The 21086-nt window shown below is 39.4% G+C and overlaps 2 protein-coding genes across 2 annotated transcripts in view; both read right to left on the reverse strand.

Moving 5' to 3' along the window:
• The window catches only part of LOC135708738 (golgin subfamily A member 6-like protein 22), a 422081-nt gene that overhangs the window by 115242 nt on the left and 285753 nt on the right, over positions 1-21086 (reverse strand). The window lies entirely within an intron of this gene.
• LOC135708756 (enhancer of split mbeta protein-like) lies at positions 12671-14213 on the reverse strand. Its single transcript, XM_065230894.1, has one exon. The coding sequence runs from the start codon at positions 13886-13888 to the stop codon at positions 13199-13201; it is 690 nt and encodes a 229-aa protein (XP_065086966.1). The 5' UTR covers positions 13889-14213; the 3' UTR covers positions 12671-13198.

A 21086-nucleotide genomic window follows, 5' to 3' on the forward strand; every position in this document is an offset into this window, starting at 1 on the left:
TTAGAGCGCATTGTATGAATATTTACGCTCATTGTTCTCAAAACAATAGAAGCGCTCCTAGCGAATCCCCTTTTTCTACGTTTATCCGTGGGACGAAGAAAATCTAATGGCGTTTCAATGCGTTAGGACGAAATTGAAACTCGTAGAACGAATTTAGAACCAAGAAGCAGTATTAGATTTTAAACAATATCTCAACAATTTGTGACTCTGAACTGGAAAGGTGAATACATTTAGAAGTCATCTTTGACAGAAATATTCCATTTTTTGTTAAAACTCGATCAGACAAGAGGGTAAAGCGCAGGTTGTGCTTAGTAGGACGGAAATTAGATCGAAACCCCTAACTATCACATAACATAAGAAATTCTATGTTAGGCATCATATAAATTTAATAACGTTCATGTGATTTAGTGGTGCAATTTCCGATTATAGGAGCATATAAAAGTTATGTGAAATTTACATGGATATTTTCCACTAGTTATGTGATTTATTTTATGAATGTATGGGATTTGGGTTTACAGGCTTACCATACAATATCTCCAGATCATAGCCACATACAAACTTGTAGTTTCCAGCAAAGTTGTTCAGGAGGTCAAGCCGGTATGGTTGGTCGACACATTATTTCAGAATTCTTCCATAACGTGGCGCTATTATACATGTAAATATACTGCATCTGCTATAACATGAGATATTGTCCATGTATAAAGTTTCTGTCTTCGGCAAAGTTGATCATGTGACCAAGATTGTTTGGTTGGTGAACAGATAAGTTCAAAATTTACTCACCTCTTTAGCTCCTGAATGTGCTGTATTATGTTTTTTATAGTCGCTTTAACGCTCTTGGGTCATTCGTGACTTGTCTGGGGGTGAGATTTGTACTCGTGACTTTGTCGTGAGAGGTATAGGTATATATGAATTCAAACCACAACGCCGGGGTCGCCCCATCTACGAAATTTCTGTCTTCGTTAAAGTTGCTCAGATGATCAAACCCTTCCGAAAGTTTAACAGATCAACTCAGAATTCACTCACCACGTGGCGCTAGTCATCTGCTGTATTATATTACGGTATCATCGTTACAAGAGAGTCGTGTACAGCTTGACAACTGAGTGGTGATTACCATGTAAGACACAGTTGCCAGGCCTAGCGTAGGAACAGTCAGCTGTCGCACAGTGGTCTAGAACTGTGAAAAGGCTGTCAAAAGTAATTATCTCGTGATTCTGGCATTTTAGACTAGTGATGTCTTTGAAAAAGTTTCTGGATATGAAAAACTCCTTCTTTTGACATTGACAGATATAACAAAATTTATTTTTTCAACAATTTCACATTCAGGATCGGTGCTCTCGGCAAAATTTTAGAAAATATCAAAGCAAGAAACTTTTCTGAATACACAAGGTGTCTATTTATTCATCTCTTTGAAAAATGGAATGTTTTTCGTGGAAGGGCCCTTTATATAAGTTTTTACTTTATTTTGATTGCCACGAAAAAAAATCAATAGGAATCGAACTGGTTAATTGACCGATTTTCATTTATCATATGGCGACCATATGACAAAATGCGTCGGATGCCTTGTAAGCAGTGTTGGTAGTTGGCTGATATACCGGAAACCGGAAGATCCGTCAGACGTCAGATACCGAAAACAGTAAAGGAATCTGCGCACAGAGGGACCATTCTGAAAAACAACGGTCAGAACCTCTTTCTTACCTTTTCCAATGTTTTAACGCCTAAAGAACTTTATGAAATTAAATTCGGTATTGTTTAAATACGCACTTCAACTTTTATTAAGGTGGCATTACACTTAGATAAACTAACTCTTTGTAATCATGAGAGCAGTTTTAGGCCAAATAGTGAACAAAAAAATATTTCTTGACACGACCTTTTCATAATTATTCGTTATGGGCAATAATTCACATTTCTGTAAACATTCGGCCAATTCGGACCAAATATTTTTTCCAAAATGGCATCTTTACAAATTTTCAATAAATGTTATCATGAAAACGTCACTTATGATCGAAATGACGTTTGAGATAAAATTGTAGAGAAAAATAAATTCTTTCTAGGAAAAATATACACGGAATGTTTGCCGTGTACCTGAAAATGTCCATGATTAATTTTTATAATTGCTTCTATTAAAGAGCTCACATAAATGCAAACTTTTGAAGTACTGATAACCGTGGACACTTGAAAATTGACAAAAATCGGAGAACACGGACAAAAAACTGCTGTGGCCAATTAAACTGAGCCAAAAGACATCTCACTCGGTTATTTAAATCGTTACAGTTCGGTTTTTCCGACAGCACGGAAAATTTTTAGACTGCCTTTCACACGGCCAATGAGATCAACTCAAATTTGAGTTCAGTTTACTTATCGCAAAAAGAGCAGAAACTCAGCAATGAATAAATTTGCCTCATGTTTTTATGCGGAAAATCTAAAAAATCTGCCGGAAAATGAGCAAAATTGATGCAAATTTTACTCAGTCTAGGATGAGTACCAATAAGCTGAGGGAATCCAATCCTTACTTTTCTCATATTCGGGATTTTTTTTCCTGAAAAAAAACTGGAAAACCTGGAAAAACATGAGGCAAATTTACTAATTGCTGAGGTTTTGCATTTTTTGCGATTATAAATAAACTGAACTCAAATTTGGGTGGATCTCATTGGCCGTGCAGTTTATCCTTCATTCCTCCTACTGCTGTCAGTTCCGAGTCTACTTGCAGAGTCACTTGGTTGGAATAAATTACACTCATTCGTCAATCTGTTGTAGGTGAGGATGGCTTTTTTGTTTATGTGGTGCTCACTCGAGTCAATGAATTTTCCCATTCTTCGTCAAGTCCAAGCTAAGTTTACGATATTTAACGCATTTTAGAACACACAACGTGGTACCGGAGCTTGTACCAATGCTACCGACGCCAGGTAGGCAGCTCCTATACCTGGACCCTACCTATCAACCCATCAACTCATGGACCGGAGACATTGCTTTACATCCCTTGGATTGACCCCAGGCCTTAAAGAGATAATGGAGCTTCCCAGACAACCAGAAGTCGTATACCAGCGTACAAATATAATCGTAAATTGCTACTGATAAAGTCAACATTTTATACAATAATGAGTTGCGTCGTATAATGTTTAGGTTAAGTTGCAAAGAATGCAAATTTTGAGCCTATTGGCGATGATTAATTTTTGTATCGTACCGTATCACAAATAAGCTCGGATGAAGTTGTAAGGTTTTTGAAACTGAAATTGTTATTACAGATTAGATCGTTAATTATGGATGGATTATTGATGAAAATTAAATGTCAATTAACTCGTATATCGCTTCCCCAGATAATCAAAGATAGCATACGAATGTGCACACTAGATCGCATTTGAGTTTGCTTCAAGATAAGACCAATAAGACTATAGGAGCATTCCATCTTGTTGCAATTCAAGTCGAAATTAACGCTAAACTAATACGATCGAAAAAAAAGATCGTATGTGCCCAACTAACAATTTTAGTAATGTAAACGCTTTACTCATTTCAATTATACAGTCTCAAGCTGTATTCAAACGTTATACGATATGAGGAAACCTTTACTCAACCTCTATACAAGCAAATCTGGCGAACTTAGTCAGCTACTTATGGCTGTTGGAACGGTCGGGAGAAGCTCTTATTGCATATCCATTAACGCTTCTATACAGCTGTTATCCTGCTGTTTAGTTTGTGTGTGAACTTGAAAGGCGCTTATTCAACCTTTTCCCGGTTATCCAATAATCACTACACAGCTTTCTCTTGAAGCCGGGTTAAATACTGTTTACGCTTTTTTATGAAGGAATTTATTGAATTTATTTTGCTGTGAATCAAATTAATCGAAATTAGTTACAAATCATCACCAAATTATTTACCCTGCACCGGAACCTGGAATCGAACTCGAGACAACCTCTTTGGCAAACCTTGACACTACCAACTGTGCTACGCCAACACTTTGAACTTATGTAAACAAATCAACATTCCCTTCTACAACAAAATTGCTGAGTAGAGGCTTTATAATAGTGCACACGAATCACTTTACTCGACTAGTTATAAAAGAGCAGAGTAAAAGCTGTAAAACTACACACGTCTAAAAATAAACCTAGTTGACTGTGAAAATGCTTCCGAAGTTGCTCTAACACAGTTTATAAGCTGAGTACAGGTTGTTTAGTTGTTGAAAAAGCACTTTTGATGTTTATGTTATTCAGCAAGAGTGGTTGGTTGTTTAGAAGCCATCAAATGAGTAATATATTCACTTTGTTAGCTTTGTTTTGCAGCTACAAGTTGAAAGTTGATTAGTGTGTGTATAGAAGTGACATTAGCGTTTATTGGCTTATGTTATTCAGAGCGACTGACAAATTGAATTATGGTTGTGAGAAAGTTGAGTAAACGCTCTCCAAAACTATTTTGCTAGCTTTTGCTTGTAGCTGTATCTGCAGCTTCTTTTCAGCTACTTTACAGCACAACGCTGGAAAAGTTGGCTTACAAAGCTGAAAATGTTAGTTGGGTGGTTACACCGGTCTATTGCATTTCTTCAAAATATGCGTCTATTTGTATAATAATAGATATGATTTTCATAGGATGCGGAGGAAGGTGCCATGAAATTTAAACCAACTCAAGATCCAATCGTTAACATAATCTGATGCTTTTCATCAACATCGAAATCATTCCAAGTCAAAGTAGGCTTGCTATAATCCTCTGTACTAACAAGTCCTAATATGGTGTAGTGGATTTAGTTCTGGTTTCTGGATAGAAAGGTAGAGGTATGGAGACCAACTGTTTTATTTATATGGATGCTCGTATTTCTGTTGTATTGAAATCGGCAAAATCCTTATTTGAAAGCCAGTATGTATGTATATGGCCTCCACTTTGGAACGTATATAGCAAATCTGCGCATCTTATACGATTTGTTTGGTTAGTATATCACTGTGTATATCCGGAACTATACGGACCAAAATGTTGACTGGGTTACCACTACACCACTGGTGCCACTGACCATAATCCCAAAATGATCAAAGATTGTGAAGTCAAAAAAAAATGACGTGAGAAAAGAATGACTAGCTTTTAAAAGAAGGAAAAATAATGTGATTGTATGTATTATTAGTGGTACCAAAAATCACGAAAACAGCAAAAACTCGAAATGAATGCTCATAATTTAAAGATGGAAAAATACGTACTTAAAATATTAAATGTCGATTCCTACCCAAACTGTAAAACCGGAATTACAGGGTATATATGCAGTTTCTACTTTTCTGGGAAACAAAAAACCTGCTAGCACTTCACTAAATCATCAAAACCTCAAAAATGTCTCCTCCGTATAATGTTGAAAAATATTTAAGAGCTAAAATATAAAAAAACATCACTATGAAGCTATTAAAAAAGTTCGAAAAATGTCATAAAAAATACTTTTTCCTAATGCTCTGACACCTATTAATACATACATGTCGATACGCATTGTTCGACCAATCGTACATTTGACCAAAAGTCCATTCAGCCAAACGACCACTTCCATAATTGACGTAGCTTATTTTCAACCATTTTAAGGCGAAAGGGGGCGTCTATAATTTTCAAATATTCAAAAGCAGTTTTTTTTTCGCTTAGAGCCAAAATTACGTCCATGAACATGTGTTTATTGAATGACGTCTCCTTTCCCCTTAAGGCCCAACGTACAATCAACAATAAATACGAAACTAACAATTTTAAATTTGCTCACTACTTGACTAGCCTATTGGTCCCAAGCAAACGATTAACGTACCCCATTCTAGTCGAAATTCTAGTTCTACGCAATGTATGTTTTGATTCGCTATGAAAGTTTGACAGATAAAATGAGGGGTTATTGGTTTTTCCTATGTTTCGAGGGGTGAATCGATTAGCTTGGGACCGAAGATAGTACCAGAGCTGAGCCAAAAAGTTGAGCACGTTTTTTCGGGACCTTCTAGTCTTAGAGTTACCTCTATGGTACAACCCCCTTCGTAGCATATTTTAATATACCTAATACATGGCCGGTCACACTTTCTGAAAAGCACCCTCTCTTCTCAACTGCTACGTCATTTATTCATGTCCCCTGACTGTCTAGATTTCGAATGCTTTTCTTGGATTCTTAACGATTTGTCCAGGATTCTTAATTTCCTTATAGAAAAAAATAGCAAAAATATTTCCAAGTCTAACATCAAGCAATGTCTACGAATTTCTAAAGACCAAGCACTAGGTATTGTTTCCAAATGATTCTACTGAGAATACTAATAAAATCCCATATCTTATATAATTAATGTTATACTAACGTCGGAATCTCAAAACTTTTTTTTATATTCCGGCATTGCGATTAATTCTGCTAGTCTTAGAACCTCAAAGTCATTAATTTGATAGAATCTAGAAAATTTATCTATTTATATGAAATTAGCCGTTAATGCCGTACATTTTTCCAAGTTTGAGAACTCACAAATTTTTGTTCAAACCTCAAATGCTGGAAAATTTTATCAAGATCGGGAACTTCAATTCTATGTAGCCTTGAAATCTTGTTAACTATTCAATGTCTTAATTATCTATACACTTAGAAATAACTGAGTTTACACGTGACGGAATCTATCTTAGACTTGTACCATCCTTACTTGATGGTCAGGACAAGTGTTTTAAATTTGACTATTTGGCATGCAACTTTGACTTGTTAAATTCTATTTTTATGAATATTGAGTGGGAACGACAATCAAGTTATGCTTCAGAAGACCAGATGTTATCACCTTTCTACGAATCTCTCCCTGAAGTGATAAATCATCATGTACCTCGAAAGAGACAAACACCGATTTCTGCTTTCAACAAACCGTGGTGGACTGCAAAGCTACGTACATTTCGAAACAATGTACGTAAGCTGCGAGACAGGATTTTCCGTACGAAAAATGTGTACGATAAAGCTAGACTCCGTAAGCTTGAGTTGGAGTACAAAGCTGCCCTTTCTGCAACACACGAAAACTATTTGTGTAGGATACAGACAACCGTCAAGGAAAATCCTTCGCGCTTCTGGGATTCCATCAAGAAACGCAAAGATGACTACGGCATCCCTGGCTCAGACAACTTCGATGGAACCACTTCTCGCTCAAGCTCGGAGACAGCTAATCTCTTTGCTAATTTCTTTGAGAACGTATTTAGTAAAGCATCACCCATGCAATGCCAAACAGGCTTCGAGCAGATTCCGTCTCATACCATTAATCTACTATGCATACAGTTTTCTCCAGGCGAAGTTCATAAATCCTTCGAAGATCTCGATTCAACGAAAGGACCCGGAACGGACAGCCTGTGTTGCTGAAGAAATTGTGCCGTTACTCTTGCGTCGCCCATCCCTGCTATTTTCAACCACTCGCTCCAAGACAGAACGTCACTAGCGTGCACAGGAATCTTGTTAAGGAGGGGCAATTTTTTTTTTCTATGGTGCATTTAATCTGGGGATAGGGAGTGCTCCAAAGTGCGTGGTGGATGGTGTTGTCCTCCTACCACCGTTTCCCTACTGTTCAATTTAGCTAATTTTATTTATTTTTTGCTCCAGTGGTGGTGCATCTTCTGCAATGCAAACTGCTTTCAGACAGCCAATTGAATTAGCAATTTAGTCCCATCGACAATGAAGATGATGATCGGTTCGTCAAATGGTTGCAATAGTAGGGCTTTAACCGTAATGATACATTTTCTGCAATGAAATATCCCAAGAAATAATTTGTAATCCCAACAGCTCTACTTTCAATTACCATAGAGCTGATTGAGAGCAGTATCGAACATTTATGGAATATAACTTCGATCCAAACATTCCTTTGCAAACCAAAGATGAAATTAATTATGCTCTTGACTCTGACTACTTCTATAGTTGCAGCAAGAGCTGCCTCAGTATCAAAATGCGAGGTTAAATTCGATTCAATTATAATAGACGACGATCTTCAGCTCTTGATCCGTCTTAAAAATGTCCGTAGGAGACAATATCAAAGAACACGCGATCCTGCCATGAAAGTTATGTGGTGGGATTTGCAAAAACAAATTAAAAAGCGATTCTCTGCCCTGAGGAACAAAACTTTTGAAAATAATGTTTCTAAATTAGACCCGAGTTCCAAACCCTTTTGGAAACTCACAAAAATTTTGAAAAAACCTCAAAAGCCAATTCCAGCGGTTAAAGAAGGTGGTAAAATTTTGATCACAAATTTAAAAAAAAGGCTCAGCAACTTGCTAAGCAATTCGAGAGTTCCCATAATTTCAGTTTGGGTCTTACTAGTCCTATTGAGGATCAGGTTGCTCGCGATTATCTGAATATTTTCTCTCGGGAAAATATTTTTGATGATTCCTGGGGGACTGATTCGGACGAAGTAAGCTAGAATGATGAGAAATTATCTAGATGAGCTAGAAATTTTCCTCGGAATTCGCTTGAAATTTTGCTTAAAATCCCTTTGGAATTTCATTCCAAATTTGATTTTCTCGGTATTCTTTTCGAAATTTTCTTGGAACTATCTGCAGAATATACTAGAAATTATCCTCAGAATTTTATTTGAATTCTCTCCAGAAATATTTTGGAACTGCCCTAAAAACTCAATATCCTTGAGGTTCTTATCGGAATGTTTTTGAACTTTTTTTCTCAGAACACCTTGGAACTGGAATTCACCTAAAGTTTCAGAAGAATTTCCTCTGTATTCTCCAGAAATTCTTTCCAGAATGAGCTTGAAATTATCGTTGGGATTCCTTTTAAATTTTCCTCACCATCCCTTTGGAGTTTCATTCAAAATTTAATTCTCTCGGTATTCTTTTCGAAATTATCTTGGAACTATCTGCAGGATTCAACTAAAAATATTCGTAGAATTTTCATCAAATCATCCCCAGACATCTTTTATTTTGCACTGTCCTCAGAATTCAATACCCTTGAGGTTCTTCTCAGAAGTCAAGTTTATGTTGTCCGTCCATTCATCAAAACGTTGTAGTTTTTCTATCCGAAATTTTCAATAAAGCTTGCCCCTCCATTCACCAGAACTGTGCAATTTTTACATCAGGAATTTTCAATTCAGCTTGCCCCTCTATGCAGCAGACTGTTGCAAATCTTACACCAGAAAATTTTAGTACAAACTTGCCCCCAGGTAATTTTACACCAGAAAATTTCAATTGACCAGAACGCTGCCAATTTTCCACCGTTAATGTTCAATAAAAATGGCTTCTCCAATCTTCTGATTGGTGCAGATTTCCTTTTTCCACCAGACATTTTCAATAAAGATTACTTCTCCTATCATCAGAAAGTTGCAGGTTTTTCACCAAATAATGCTTGCCCCTATTTTAAGATTTTTCATCATAAATTTTCAGTAAAGCAGCTTCCCTCCAATCATCAGAATGATGCAAATTTTACGCCAGAAATTATTATTAAAATTTGTTTTTCTATTCAGCAGAGGGATGCAAATTTAAGACCAAAAAATTTCCGAAAAGTTTTCCCATCTGTTCACCAGAACGGTGCAGATTTTCTGCCAGAAATTTTCAATATAGCTTAATTTCAAAAAAACTTGTGCCTTCATTTACCAGACCAGTGCGAGTTTTCCACCAGAAATGTTCTGTACATTTCTTTTATCAGAGCGATGCAAATTTTGCACCAGAAATTTTCAATAATGCATGCTCCTCCATTCACCAGAACGGTGCACCAAAAATTGTCAGTGAAGTTTGTTTCACCATGCACTTTTGTGGTGCAACTTTCAGGCTTTGCTTCTTCATGCACCAGAATGGTGCAAGTTTTCCACCAAAAATTTTCAATGAAGCTTGCATTTATCAGAAATTATGCACCAGAAAAATGAATAAACCTTGCTTCTACATTCACCACAGTGTTGCGAACTTTCAGTTAAATGTGCACCTCCAAATTTTTAGCGTGATTCAATTTTTCCACCAGAGCTATTTATTTTGATTAGTCCCTCAATGCACCACCTTGATGATATTTTGACACCAGAAATATTTAATAAATCTTAATTGAAGTTTGTCCCTTCATGCACCTTTGTGGTGCAATTTTCAGGCACCATCTCAAAGGATTTGACGCAATAAATGGTTTTCAGTGCTCTCATATTATGAAATGAAGTTATTTTACCTTCAAATCAAGTTAACAAGAAATTAAGTTATGTTATATCATAATTTTGTAAATGTGGAAATAGAAATCTTATTTATAAAAGGTGGGGCAATTGCCTCACCTTGCCCCACCCTGTGCCAGTGCAGAACGTTCCCAAATGCATGGAAAACGGCATCCATAGTACCGATCCATAAGTCTGAAAATAAAAAAAATGTGTCACCAATTATCGTAGTATATCCATACTTTGCACTCTCAGTAAGTCCATTTTACACAACGCATACTCTCACGATTGAACGGATTCAGAAAAGTTTCGCGAGGTTTGCTTTACGTCAGCTCCCATGGAATGATCCAGTCATTCTCCCTAGCTATCCAGACCGATGCATGCTGATTGATTTGGAATCTCTCTCAGCAAGGCGTATACAACTGCAACAACTGTTCATCTTCGACCTAATTACCGGCAATGTGGACTGTTCCGTACTCCTGGAACGGATTCCATGGAACATTCCTCCTCGCAGATTTCGTAATTCCCCGTTACTGTCAATTCCATTCCACAGAACTAACTTCGGATTCAATAACTGTTTTAACTCCTGTTTGTGTTCCTTTAATGATGTTTGTAACGAATTTGATTTTACTATGTCAAAAAATGTGTTTAGTAATAGAATAAGAGGTTTAGATTAAACAAGTTTTAGTTTTAAGTAATCAGTCTGTACAGACGGTGTGCAATAAATAAACATGTCATGTAAAATGAAGTGCTCCGAGACAGATATGTCCGTTACTCAACGAAAAGTACGTTTGAAAGAGCTGAGTTTCGCAACTGTTATAACTCAATCGTATATGTCAGTCTCAGAGCACCTAAATTTACCTTATTTTATCTAAGTGTTCAGATACTATATAGACTTTTAGAAGAAAATTCTTCAAACGTAATATTGGGAATTTTCACTTGATTATTTTTCAATCCTATCTAAATATCTTTATAGTTACTTTCAGGATTTCCCCTTGTAATTTAATAATTCGCTCTGGGTTTTTCTTGAAACTTTCTCCATAACAGTTTACAAATTATCTGCAATAACTTAATGAAATGTCTTCAAAATACTCTTAAAATTCACTTACATTTTCACAATAATTCTCGCAAAGCTCCGCTAAACCTATGTAAAATTAATCAATCAATTATTTCAATCATCATGATGAACATTTTATTCAAAAAGCGTCTTATACATTCCCAGTTATCTACATGCAACAAATAACTGGTACTTTAAATTGATGTGATGATAGGGCAAGCTAAGCAATTTATAAAAATTATGATTATCACAGCATTTTCTAGGCACCCCGAAATTCCCTGACCACCATGATTTTCAAAGAAGTAGACACGCTATTAGAGTAACCGGGTTTGTGAAACTTCAAAATTAAAATATAGACCACCATGTGATGTGCAATCATAGCATCCGACAGTTTCGTCCCTTCCAGTAGCATCGAAATCCCATCTCATCTCATCTAGCGAGCAGGAAATCGATTAGCCGACGGCAATCATCGTGGCTCGTGCTGCTGCCTCTGCGTCGTCACTATCATACTATCTCTCTTCGCTTTATTAACTGTGATTCATCCCAACAACGCAACGATCAGTCGCTTAGCCTCGTGCTCTCCTTCACTTCTCTTCGCCATTGTCCCTTCTCGTTCCGAAGTGCAGCATCCGATAAAAAAAGTCACATCACCCGTGACTCACACCACCACTGGCCACCAGCCACCGTCAGCTCCGTCAGCACGTATCATCGTATCCATTTAAAATTGCGCATCCGGTACAGCATAATTTAACATCGAGCATAAAAAGGGTCCCTGAACGCAAAAAAAAAATCTCAAGAAAAGAGCCCGCATTCTTCCCCAGTTCTTTCGGGTTTTGTGAGTGCGCAATATAAATCAGTCGCCTCACGTACAAACATTTTGTTCCACCCAGGAGCCGAGGGGGGCAGGAGACGAAGTAGGGTACCTAAGCTCTTCTTCCCATTGTGTTATGCTGCGACGACGACGAGCGACGATGTGCGACTATGTGGCCCGGACTGCTATGATGTGATGTGTCTTCAATTACACACACGTCACAGTAGGCTGGGTTCGCACCGCACTCCACATCGCTGAGCAGACGAAGAAGGCGGCGAGGAAAGCATGAAAGCAGGACTTACGGGTTCCGAGCAGCAGCAGCAGCAGCAGCAACAACAACAGCAAAAGCAGTTTGCTGCGCGATCGTGGGAAAAAATATTTTTCTCATGGTTCGAAAAATGCGAACAGCTTGCCATCACAGCCTACCATGCTCTGCTTGCTCCGCATCCTTGTCGATGGGAGTGAGCGAGACGGAGAAGAAGAGAGCAAAACTCAACCGGCCGTAGCATGTGCTTGCTGTGTTCTAATTGGAATTAATAACAGCTGCTGTTTTTGCCCTGGCTACTTTTACGTCGGTGGCGGCCCCGGCGGTGGTCGGATAACAACACGAGGTGGAGAATCGGCGGAAAAACAACATTTTCTTGAATGTTTTTTTTTTTACTTGCTACCATTTTTTTCAGCCCAAAGTGGAATGATGCGAAACGCCCGCAAAAACAACGATGTTCAAGGTCAGGCGGATTCTTATTTTCGGAAGTGTTTTAGTTGATGATTGAGAAGATGAAAGGTTTAATTTTTTCAAATATTTGATAGTCATTCTTTTATTTTGTCTTAGCTCTAATTGATCAAAAAGAACATTTTTGATTTTGTTTGTTTTGCTTATAATCACAGAAATTGCAGCAAACTGCGCAATTCGTAAACAATCTTAAGTTTTATTTTGAGAACAAACATCTTCTACTGGCTACTAAAAAAAAAATTCTGAGCTAAATGCAGAAATAAAACAGGTCTTTCTCAGCGAAAAAGTACTAACAAAAAGCTTAAGGCCTAGTCCCTAAAGAACGTTAATATCACAAACTCTTAAAAACAATTAGAGTGAAAAGTCCTATCTCCTATTAAAGCTATACCCATACGATTGATTGATTGTTTTAAAAGGTTCTGTTTTTGTCTTGTTGTCTCTTGAGATCTCTGGATTGAGGAATTTGGTTGCGTTGAGTGATAAGTCTTGTTTCACTGGTACCGGTTCCAACGGAGGAGGTCCGATCGAACAAACAGGCTTTACCACGGCCTCCAGACGGATTCCTGAATCTTGAGCAGACCGGAGGTTTGCTGATCGCTACCGGTTGAAGAACACTCGCTGGGATTTGGTGATGGGCTGTTGGAGTTGCCACTTCCGGAACGGAACGACTGAGGAGTCAGTGGCATCTGGTAGGACTGCAGGTCAGCGGCAGTAGATGAGGAGGTGGAGAACGGTGAGATAGGAGGAGATTGCAGGTTCTGCTCGACGTGAACGGACAGTGGTGAAACTTTGTCCAGATCGTTCAGCCGGTGTCCGAGGTGGGTCATAAGCTTGGTGCCTAACTTGATGTCTACTCCTTGGGTGGATGCCAAACAGCGGGAAACTTCATTGGCGGCATGGGTGAATCCGGCACGGAAACGGTCAGCATCGATCACTGGGTTAACGGTCAATCTTTGCTGCCGGCGGAGTTTGTGCAAGTGACGAACGGTCAACTCCAGGATGTCGGCCTTTTCCAATTTGGAGACATTTTCACCTTCCGATTGCAGAGCTGACACCATCAGTTCCTTCAGCTCATCCAGGCATCGGTTGATCCTGGCACGGCGTTTGCGCTCCAACATTGGCTTCATCACTTTGCGGTACTGGTATGTCCTGGATAGCGGTTCCAATGAGCTTGGCTGTGGGATTTTGCCGCTCATCGCGGACTCTGCTACCATGTTTGCATAAACCATTGTGTTCTTCTTGTGTTGTTTTGGTTGTGTCACTTCACAGGATTGTCTTTCCGCACAATTGTTGTTAACTTTTTATCGTTGTGTTATCACTGCACTTCTTTTGCAACAAATTGTTCATAGAATGTTTTTTTTTCTGTTTTGTTTTGGGTGAAATCTCACTTTCACAAATCTCTTCGTTTAGTTTGTTGTTTTTCCTTCAGCGATCTTTAACTACACTGAACTGATGAAATTCCGAAAGACGAGTGCGTCTTCGTAATACTTGAAAAAACTGATATGAGCGTACGTTGTGAACGGTACGAAAGCGAGACGTGAAATGAAGCAAAATCGCACCGAGTCCTGCTTTTATACTCGGAGCAGCTCCGAACGAGTCGTGGGAACCTAAACTCAACTGTATTTCCCACACGAGTTTACCACCTGCAAATGTATATACGATCGTAACCATCTGTCGCTTTTATGTTTTCTCTCTCTCATGCTCTCTTCGTGTTCTCCGTTCCTGCTTCGCGCGTTCTACTCTCCCTCCCCCTCCGACGACCATGTCCTCATCGGCGTCGCCTGCTATGCTTCCCTCCTACCGGCGACCGACCGGCCTACTGCGCGCACGGGAACGAAACGAGACCTAAGTGTGTATGCAGGAGCAACCAACCCAGTATAACGATATTTTTTGTTTAACTTCTTTATTATATGAAAATATCAGTTTAACTTCTTTCCTTCTCCTCTTCCCTTCTGGTTTAATATGACTAGTTTTTAACACATTGAAGCCTAGATCGATAGGGCACCATTAGCAGCAGCACCACCAGGAACAACATGACCAGCAGCATTGGATTGGAAGAAAGCAGCATAAACGGGAACGAGGGGGAAGTGAGTAAGCGAGCGAGAGAGAGAGAGCGAGCATTGTAATCTCGTTCGGAAAACAAATGCCCGCGCGCTTAGCACACGTTATTTTTTCCAAAACTTTCTCACGCTCGGCTCCTCCGGCTGTTGTGGCTCGTTGGCTGGCTGACTGGCTGCCGGTCTGGAGATCTATTTGGGCTGAGTTGTTGATTTTTATTCACTCGTTTGCCTCTTCTACTCGTTCTGCACCGCGCGCCGCTTGCTGCGATATTATTGCTGCTGCGAGGTCTTGTGTTGAATGTATGATTTGACGATCGGCGGCAAGCGACGCTCACACTTTTGCCACGAGTTTTGGCCTCTGCCTCGATCCGGACTCGTTGGCTCTTTGCCGTTTCGGAATGCTTTGGCATTAGGAGGACCAGGGTGCGCGCATTGTGATACACTCGTACCGCTCTTCTGGGCTCGACTATTGATATATCAATATGCTTTTGGGTGATCCGGGAGGCTGTGCGGAGCATATTCAAATAAGCATCGCGGCGACCGACGACGGTGAGGGTGACCCGTGCCGTGCCCCATGTTAGGAGCCTGGAGGGATTGGAAGTTGTGTGGGGAGGACTAATTGAATACAAAGTCCCATAACTGGTTTTCTGGCCGTCACTGGCCGGGTTGGTTAGCAGGGTGCCCCAAGAAAACAGATAATCGAGGATGGATTGAGCAAGAGTCAATTTGGCACGAGCTAAGCACACTCTCAGCCGTTACTACTTCGTTATCGGGTAGTAGCGGAGTGGGACCGGATACTCGATCACTCGTGGCGCATAGTGGCACGTCGCACGCGTTCACCGCAAAGCTCAGCCAGCCAGCCAACGAACGGACGATTGTGTGATAAACTGCCTCAAGACCATAGTAGGCTGTGCGAGTGCACAGGAATGTGGGAAAAAATCGCGGCTTCCTCCGTTGGAGTTGCCATCGTCGCTTTGCGCTTGTTATCACAATCAGCAAATAGAGCGTTAATAAAGTGAGTGATAAACGACTCGCTCTGGCTTGCTCTCGTTGACTGTTTGCGGCTTCGGAGGGGTTTTGGTTTTTGATAAACAGCTAGCCATGCACATAGTTTATCGTCGTTGTCGTCATTCTGACGGATGGGCGGCGGTGTGGTTTAGCATAAATGGGGCCTATTTTGTGATTATGATGTTGTTGGGTCAATAATAACTGATTGCTGCAGCGCTTGATTAGACCATGCGTGCCGTAACGTGTGCCTGGCTACAAAAGCGCAGCCCAACTAACATTGTTAGCTGCATTTGCCTGTATAAGCTAGTGTGCAGCTAAAAAATTTTGTTGAAAGTGTATTGATTTTGATGTTATTTAGTTGACGAAATGGGGAACATATTCAGGTGGACAACCTTCTTCTTCTTATTCACATTTAAAACGTATTGCTTATCACGTATTAGTTAATTGCGTGCTCTCAACTTAGTGTTCTAGATCTACTTCCACAGCTATTAATAGAGAGCTTTCGCTGCCTGTACAGCATTTTTGCATTAGTATAGTTGTGTGGCAAGTCCAATCGTAATCTATGCCCAGGGAAGTCGAGATATTTTCCTACCCAAAAAATTCCTAGACTGGACCAGGAATCGAACCCAGCAGCCTCCAGCATGGTCTTGCTTTGTAGTGCCTTTACCGACTGTGCTAAGAGTAGACACCCAATCTTTCAATAATTTCACATAACCGTAATTCCAAATCTTTCACATTCATCTTCAAGATGGATGTTTAACGTATACTTTGGTTCAATAAGACCACACATATTGCAATAACTAATCTTACACGTGACGGAATCCATCTTTGACATAAAGGATGAGACGTAAACAAACATGTCATGTAAAATTAAGTGCTCCGAGACTGAAAAGTTCGAAAGTATGTTTGATTGAGCTAAATTTCGCATCTATTATGACTCAATGTTATGTCAAAATTGACGTCGTATATGTCAGTCTGGGTCGATGCATATATTATGTCGCGCTCTAAGGGGGGAGGGGGGGTCTAAGATTTTGTGACAAGCAATGCATTTGGTATAGGAAAAACGTCACGATAGGGGGGAGGGGGTAATTTTTTGCTCGATTTATCGTGACATAATTAATGCATGGGCCCTCTCAGAGCACCTAAATTTACATTAATTTTTCTAAGTGTGCATTGAAAAAACGCATGGGTTTCGTGGAACATCGTGGAAAACATTTTTAAAAAGGGGGTTGACAAAATCGGGTCATTACTGTTATTCCTAAAACACGACTCTTTGACACTCGCTTCCAAAATGTATGTGTCAAACTGCAATGCTAGTTTTTCATATGTACATATTGACATCAGACTGAAAATTTAAAAAAAATATGCATTACCAAGCGTTTCCATTGGAAGCGTTATAAATCAGCAGTACCAAGTATGTTTATGCTCAGAGAGATTTCTTGTCTATAATAATTATAAAATGTTACAAGGACATGGCATAAGCATGTCACATAACCAGCACCGTAGTGAGCAAGTGGAGGTGGTGGCATTTTGCACTAAACTACATAAAAAAATGTAACAGCATGATCGAAACTAAATTTTGAAGAAAATGACCATGACCATGAAAACCGTTTGATCGATACTGTTTAGAATATAGATATTTTTAATTTAATTTTCATCTAACACTTATCACTTATTCTACTAGTCTTAATCATGGTCTTCAGAACCCTCATAAAATCCTAATTGTTACTTGGGATGTTTTGTGAAGATGATGTGGATGTGGATGTGGATGAAATATTGATCTTGAAGAAAACTTCCAATGGCTGTTTAAATTTTAAACAGACATGTGATGATTTTTGCTAAAGATATGAACATTTTGACTTCATCGTTCCTTCTTGATCCTATTACTAAACACATTTTTAGACAAATTCAAATCGAACTCATCGCTAACGTCATTGGATGCACGAAGACACGAGTCGAATGGATTATTATGGCCGTAGTTTGTCCTATGATAAGGAACCGCTAGGAGAGGCGAGTGGCGGAAGCGTCTGGGTGGAGCATTCAGTGGAATCTGTTCGAGAAGTGCAGGACAATCGATGGATCCTTTGATGAGGTCAAAGACAAACAAGCGTTGCATGTTGACTCGCCTGGGAGAAAAAGGTTCGAGTTTAATCAGCTGGCATCGATCGACATAAGGAGGAAGATTTTCTGGATCGTTCCAAGGAAGTAGACGAAGAGCGAATCTTATGAACCTTTTCTGCACACGTTCGATCGTCAGAGTCTGTGTTACGTAATATGTCGACCAAACTGGTGCAGCGTACTCCAGGATACTGCGCACCAACGAACAGTAGAGTGTTTTTAGAGCATATACATCGGTGAAGTCAGAAGCGTGTCGACGGATGAATCCTAATACCGAAAAAGCTTTGGCTGATATAATCCCTACATGATCGTTAAACCTCAGCTTTGAATCGATGGTGACTCCCAGATCGCAGATCGAATTTACCCGTTCGAGTGTCTCTGCGTCCATATAGTACTGTTAACAACGAAATAAGCATTTCGATTCGATAAGTACGACAAAAGCCACTCTGTTATCCAATCGGGGAATCCTATGTGCCTCATTTTATCAGTGACTAGAATGTGCGGCACAGTATCGAACGCTTTAGCAAAATCAATATACACCGCGTCTACTTGCCTTCTTTGTTCAATTTCACGAGACATTTTGGTGACGTAACACATCAGATTTGTTGTTGTAGACCGATGTTTCATGAGATAATCGAGGAAGAGACATTATACAAGACCTTGTGGACCAACTTTTCCAAAACCTTGCTTAGGCAGCAAAGTTTAGACACCCCACGATAATTATCCACGCGATTACAGCTGCCAGATTAATGGATTGGCACTATCGATGCCGCTTCCACGCAGTTGGAAAAGTCCTGTCCTGCAGCGAACGGTTGAACAATCGAGTGATTGGAGATGTTAGTGTGGACGAACATTTTTTCAATAACAGTGGAGGAATACCGGCCCTTTGTTCGTTTCTAACTCTTCAAGAGATTTTTGAATTTCCTCTGAACAAAACTGGAGAACAGGAAGCGCGATGTTATGTGTAGTAATATGGGCAAAGCTGTTATGTCGAAGTACAGGTGACACATTAGTGAACACACTCTCGAAGAACGTCGCAAACAGATCAGCAGCTTCAGTGTTGGTGCAAGCATGAGTTCCGTCGTAATGAACGTTACATGGAATCCAGGTGGAAAATTTCTGTTTCCTAACAAAATCCCAGAAAGATGCAGGGTTTTGTTTCACACAAGATTCAATTCCCGATACACAGTTTCTATATGACGAGAAAAGAAGTTCCTTGTACGACGTTTCCACTTCGCGGAGGTTAACTTTGTCGCTATCAGTCCTTGTTAAGAAGAACCGTTTGCGTGATTTCCTGAGATTATTCCGGAGATGTCTCAGCTCGGTAGTCCACCATGGTTTGCTGAAAACTGAGGTAATGGGTCGCCTTTTCCGAGGCACATGCTCGATAAAAACTTCGTACAGCTTTTGTTTCGTCCACTGTTCTGTTCTGCAGTAGAAGATTCCAGTCGATACCAGCAAACGCGTTGTTTAGGAGATCGTAGTCGCATGCTTTAAAATCGAAGTTGAAACTCTCGTCTTGGTCCTCCATTGCAGCCAGATCGTCGCTGCTCTCGTCGAGTAGTAAAATGAATGGCTCGTGATGATTGTCAACGGGTAACAGTGGAGTAGAGGGTACGATGACGTCTAGATGCTCAGGTAGGTTGACGAACACGAGATCGAGAAGTCTACCGTTCATGTTGACGAAACTGTTTATCTGCTGGAAGCCGTTAACAAACATATTTTCGATGAGGAATTGTTCGTGTTCCGAAGAAACGTTTGAGGGAATGTAACCATTTATATCACCATCCAAATATATAATAATAATAATAATAATAATACCTTTCGAGCTGTATACCCTCAGGACTTTACTGAAACCTCTAGAGCTGAAGAGCTGGAGGTCTTTTGAATACTTGATACTGATCAACGAGCCATTTTGGGAGAATAAATGACGGACGACATTTGAATTTTTGAACAGTTGAAGATCTTCACAATAATAATTTATCAACCAAAAAATATCTAGCGGATTTCAATGATATCTTATTTAAAGTACGTGAATATGAACGAAGTTCTCTAAAAAATTACGAAGGATCCTGTATTACCACAAATTTTCTTGTACTTGAGCTCAGTTCAAACGAATTTCCCTGAACTACTTTCCAATTTATGAATCTTACCCGAAGTTCATTGAGCATCTACGAAGTTCTCTGAACTTGTGGGAAGCTCCGCGAACCCCTGAGAAAGTATGTCTGCTTCTATATTGTCTCAGATTTTCCGTAGCTTGTATAAACTACAACTGAATTTACTCAAAGTTTACTAAACCTGTACGAATTTCCTATAACTCAAACAATGTTCCATGTAATATTTTCTCAACTCCATGAATGTTATTCCAAGTTCTATAATTATTATTTTCACAAGTTCCCTCAATTCAACCACGATCTCAGAACATTCATGACCTGCTTCAGGAAGCCAAAGTTCCCAAAATTTCAAGTAAGGCCCCAAATCAAACTCTGAAGTTCGAAGAATATTACTGAAGTTTTACGATAGTCACTTAGCTTCCACGAAATTCCGTGAACTTCTACAAAGGTCGCTGAGCTTCTACAATTTTGGTTGAACGTCTCTAAACTTAAAAATAAAAACATCTAGAATTTGTTGCGTTGGAACGTGATGAGAGCATCATAAAAGTGAAAGAAACAGGGGGTGCAAAACTGAGAGTTCACCACCTAACTAAAAATCCTGAGTACGGCTCTGCACATAGCATTCATAGATAGAAATTCGAGGTAATCTATAAGAGTATATATGTACTCCAAAATATTCGTGGTATAAGAAAACGTCTTTTAATGTTTATACATTCAAAAACGGTTCTTTTAATAATACCCTAAATTCTCCGTTTACGAAGTTTTGTTTTACAAAGTTAGGTCACTATTTTACGAAGTAAATCCCATGTAACGAGATTTTGTTTTACGAAGCAAATTCAAAATCAAGTTTTTTTGCAATTCTGGGAACCTGGAAAATACTGTAAAATGCCCCACCATATAGGTATTGGAATAATATTGGAACCGTAAATCGAAGTATGACACTATTTTTGAAATCCAAGATGACGGCTCCTGGTTACAGAAAAACAGGAATGTACTGTCAAGTACCACACAATATGAGTATTTTTTAAATCAGGGTGACGTGTAGAAAGCGGAAATCGATGTCTGAGGCTATTTTGAAATCTAAGATGGTGGCTGCCACTAGATAAAAACTTAGAAATACCGTTAAA

Source organism: Ochlerotatus camptorhynchus, unplaced genomic scaffold (assembly GCF_037179485.1).
Source record: "Ochlerotatus camptorhynchus isolate MF236.1 unplaced genomic scaffold, CSIRO-AGI_Acam_v1.1 ptg000334l, whole genome shotgun sequence".
NCBI classification, from domain to species: domain Eukaryota; kingdom Metazoa; phylum Arthropoda; class Insecta; order Diptera; family Culicidae; genus Ochlerotatus; species Ochlerotatus camptorhynchus.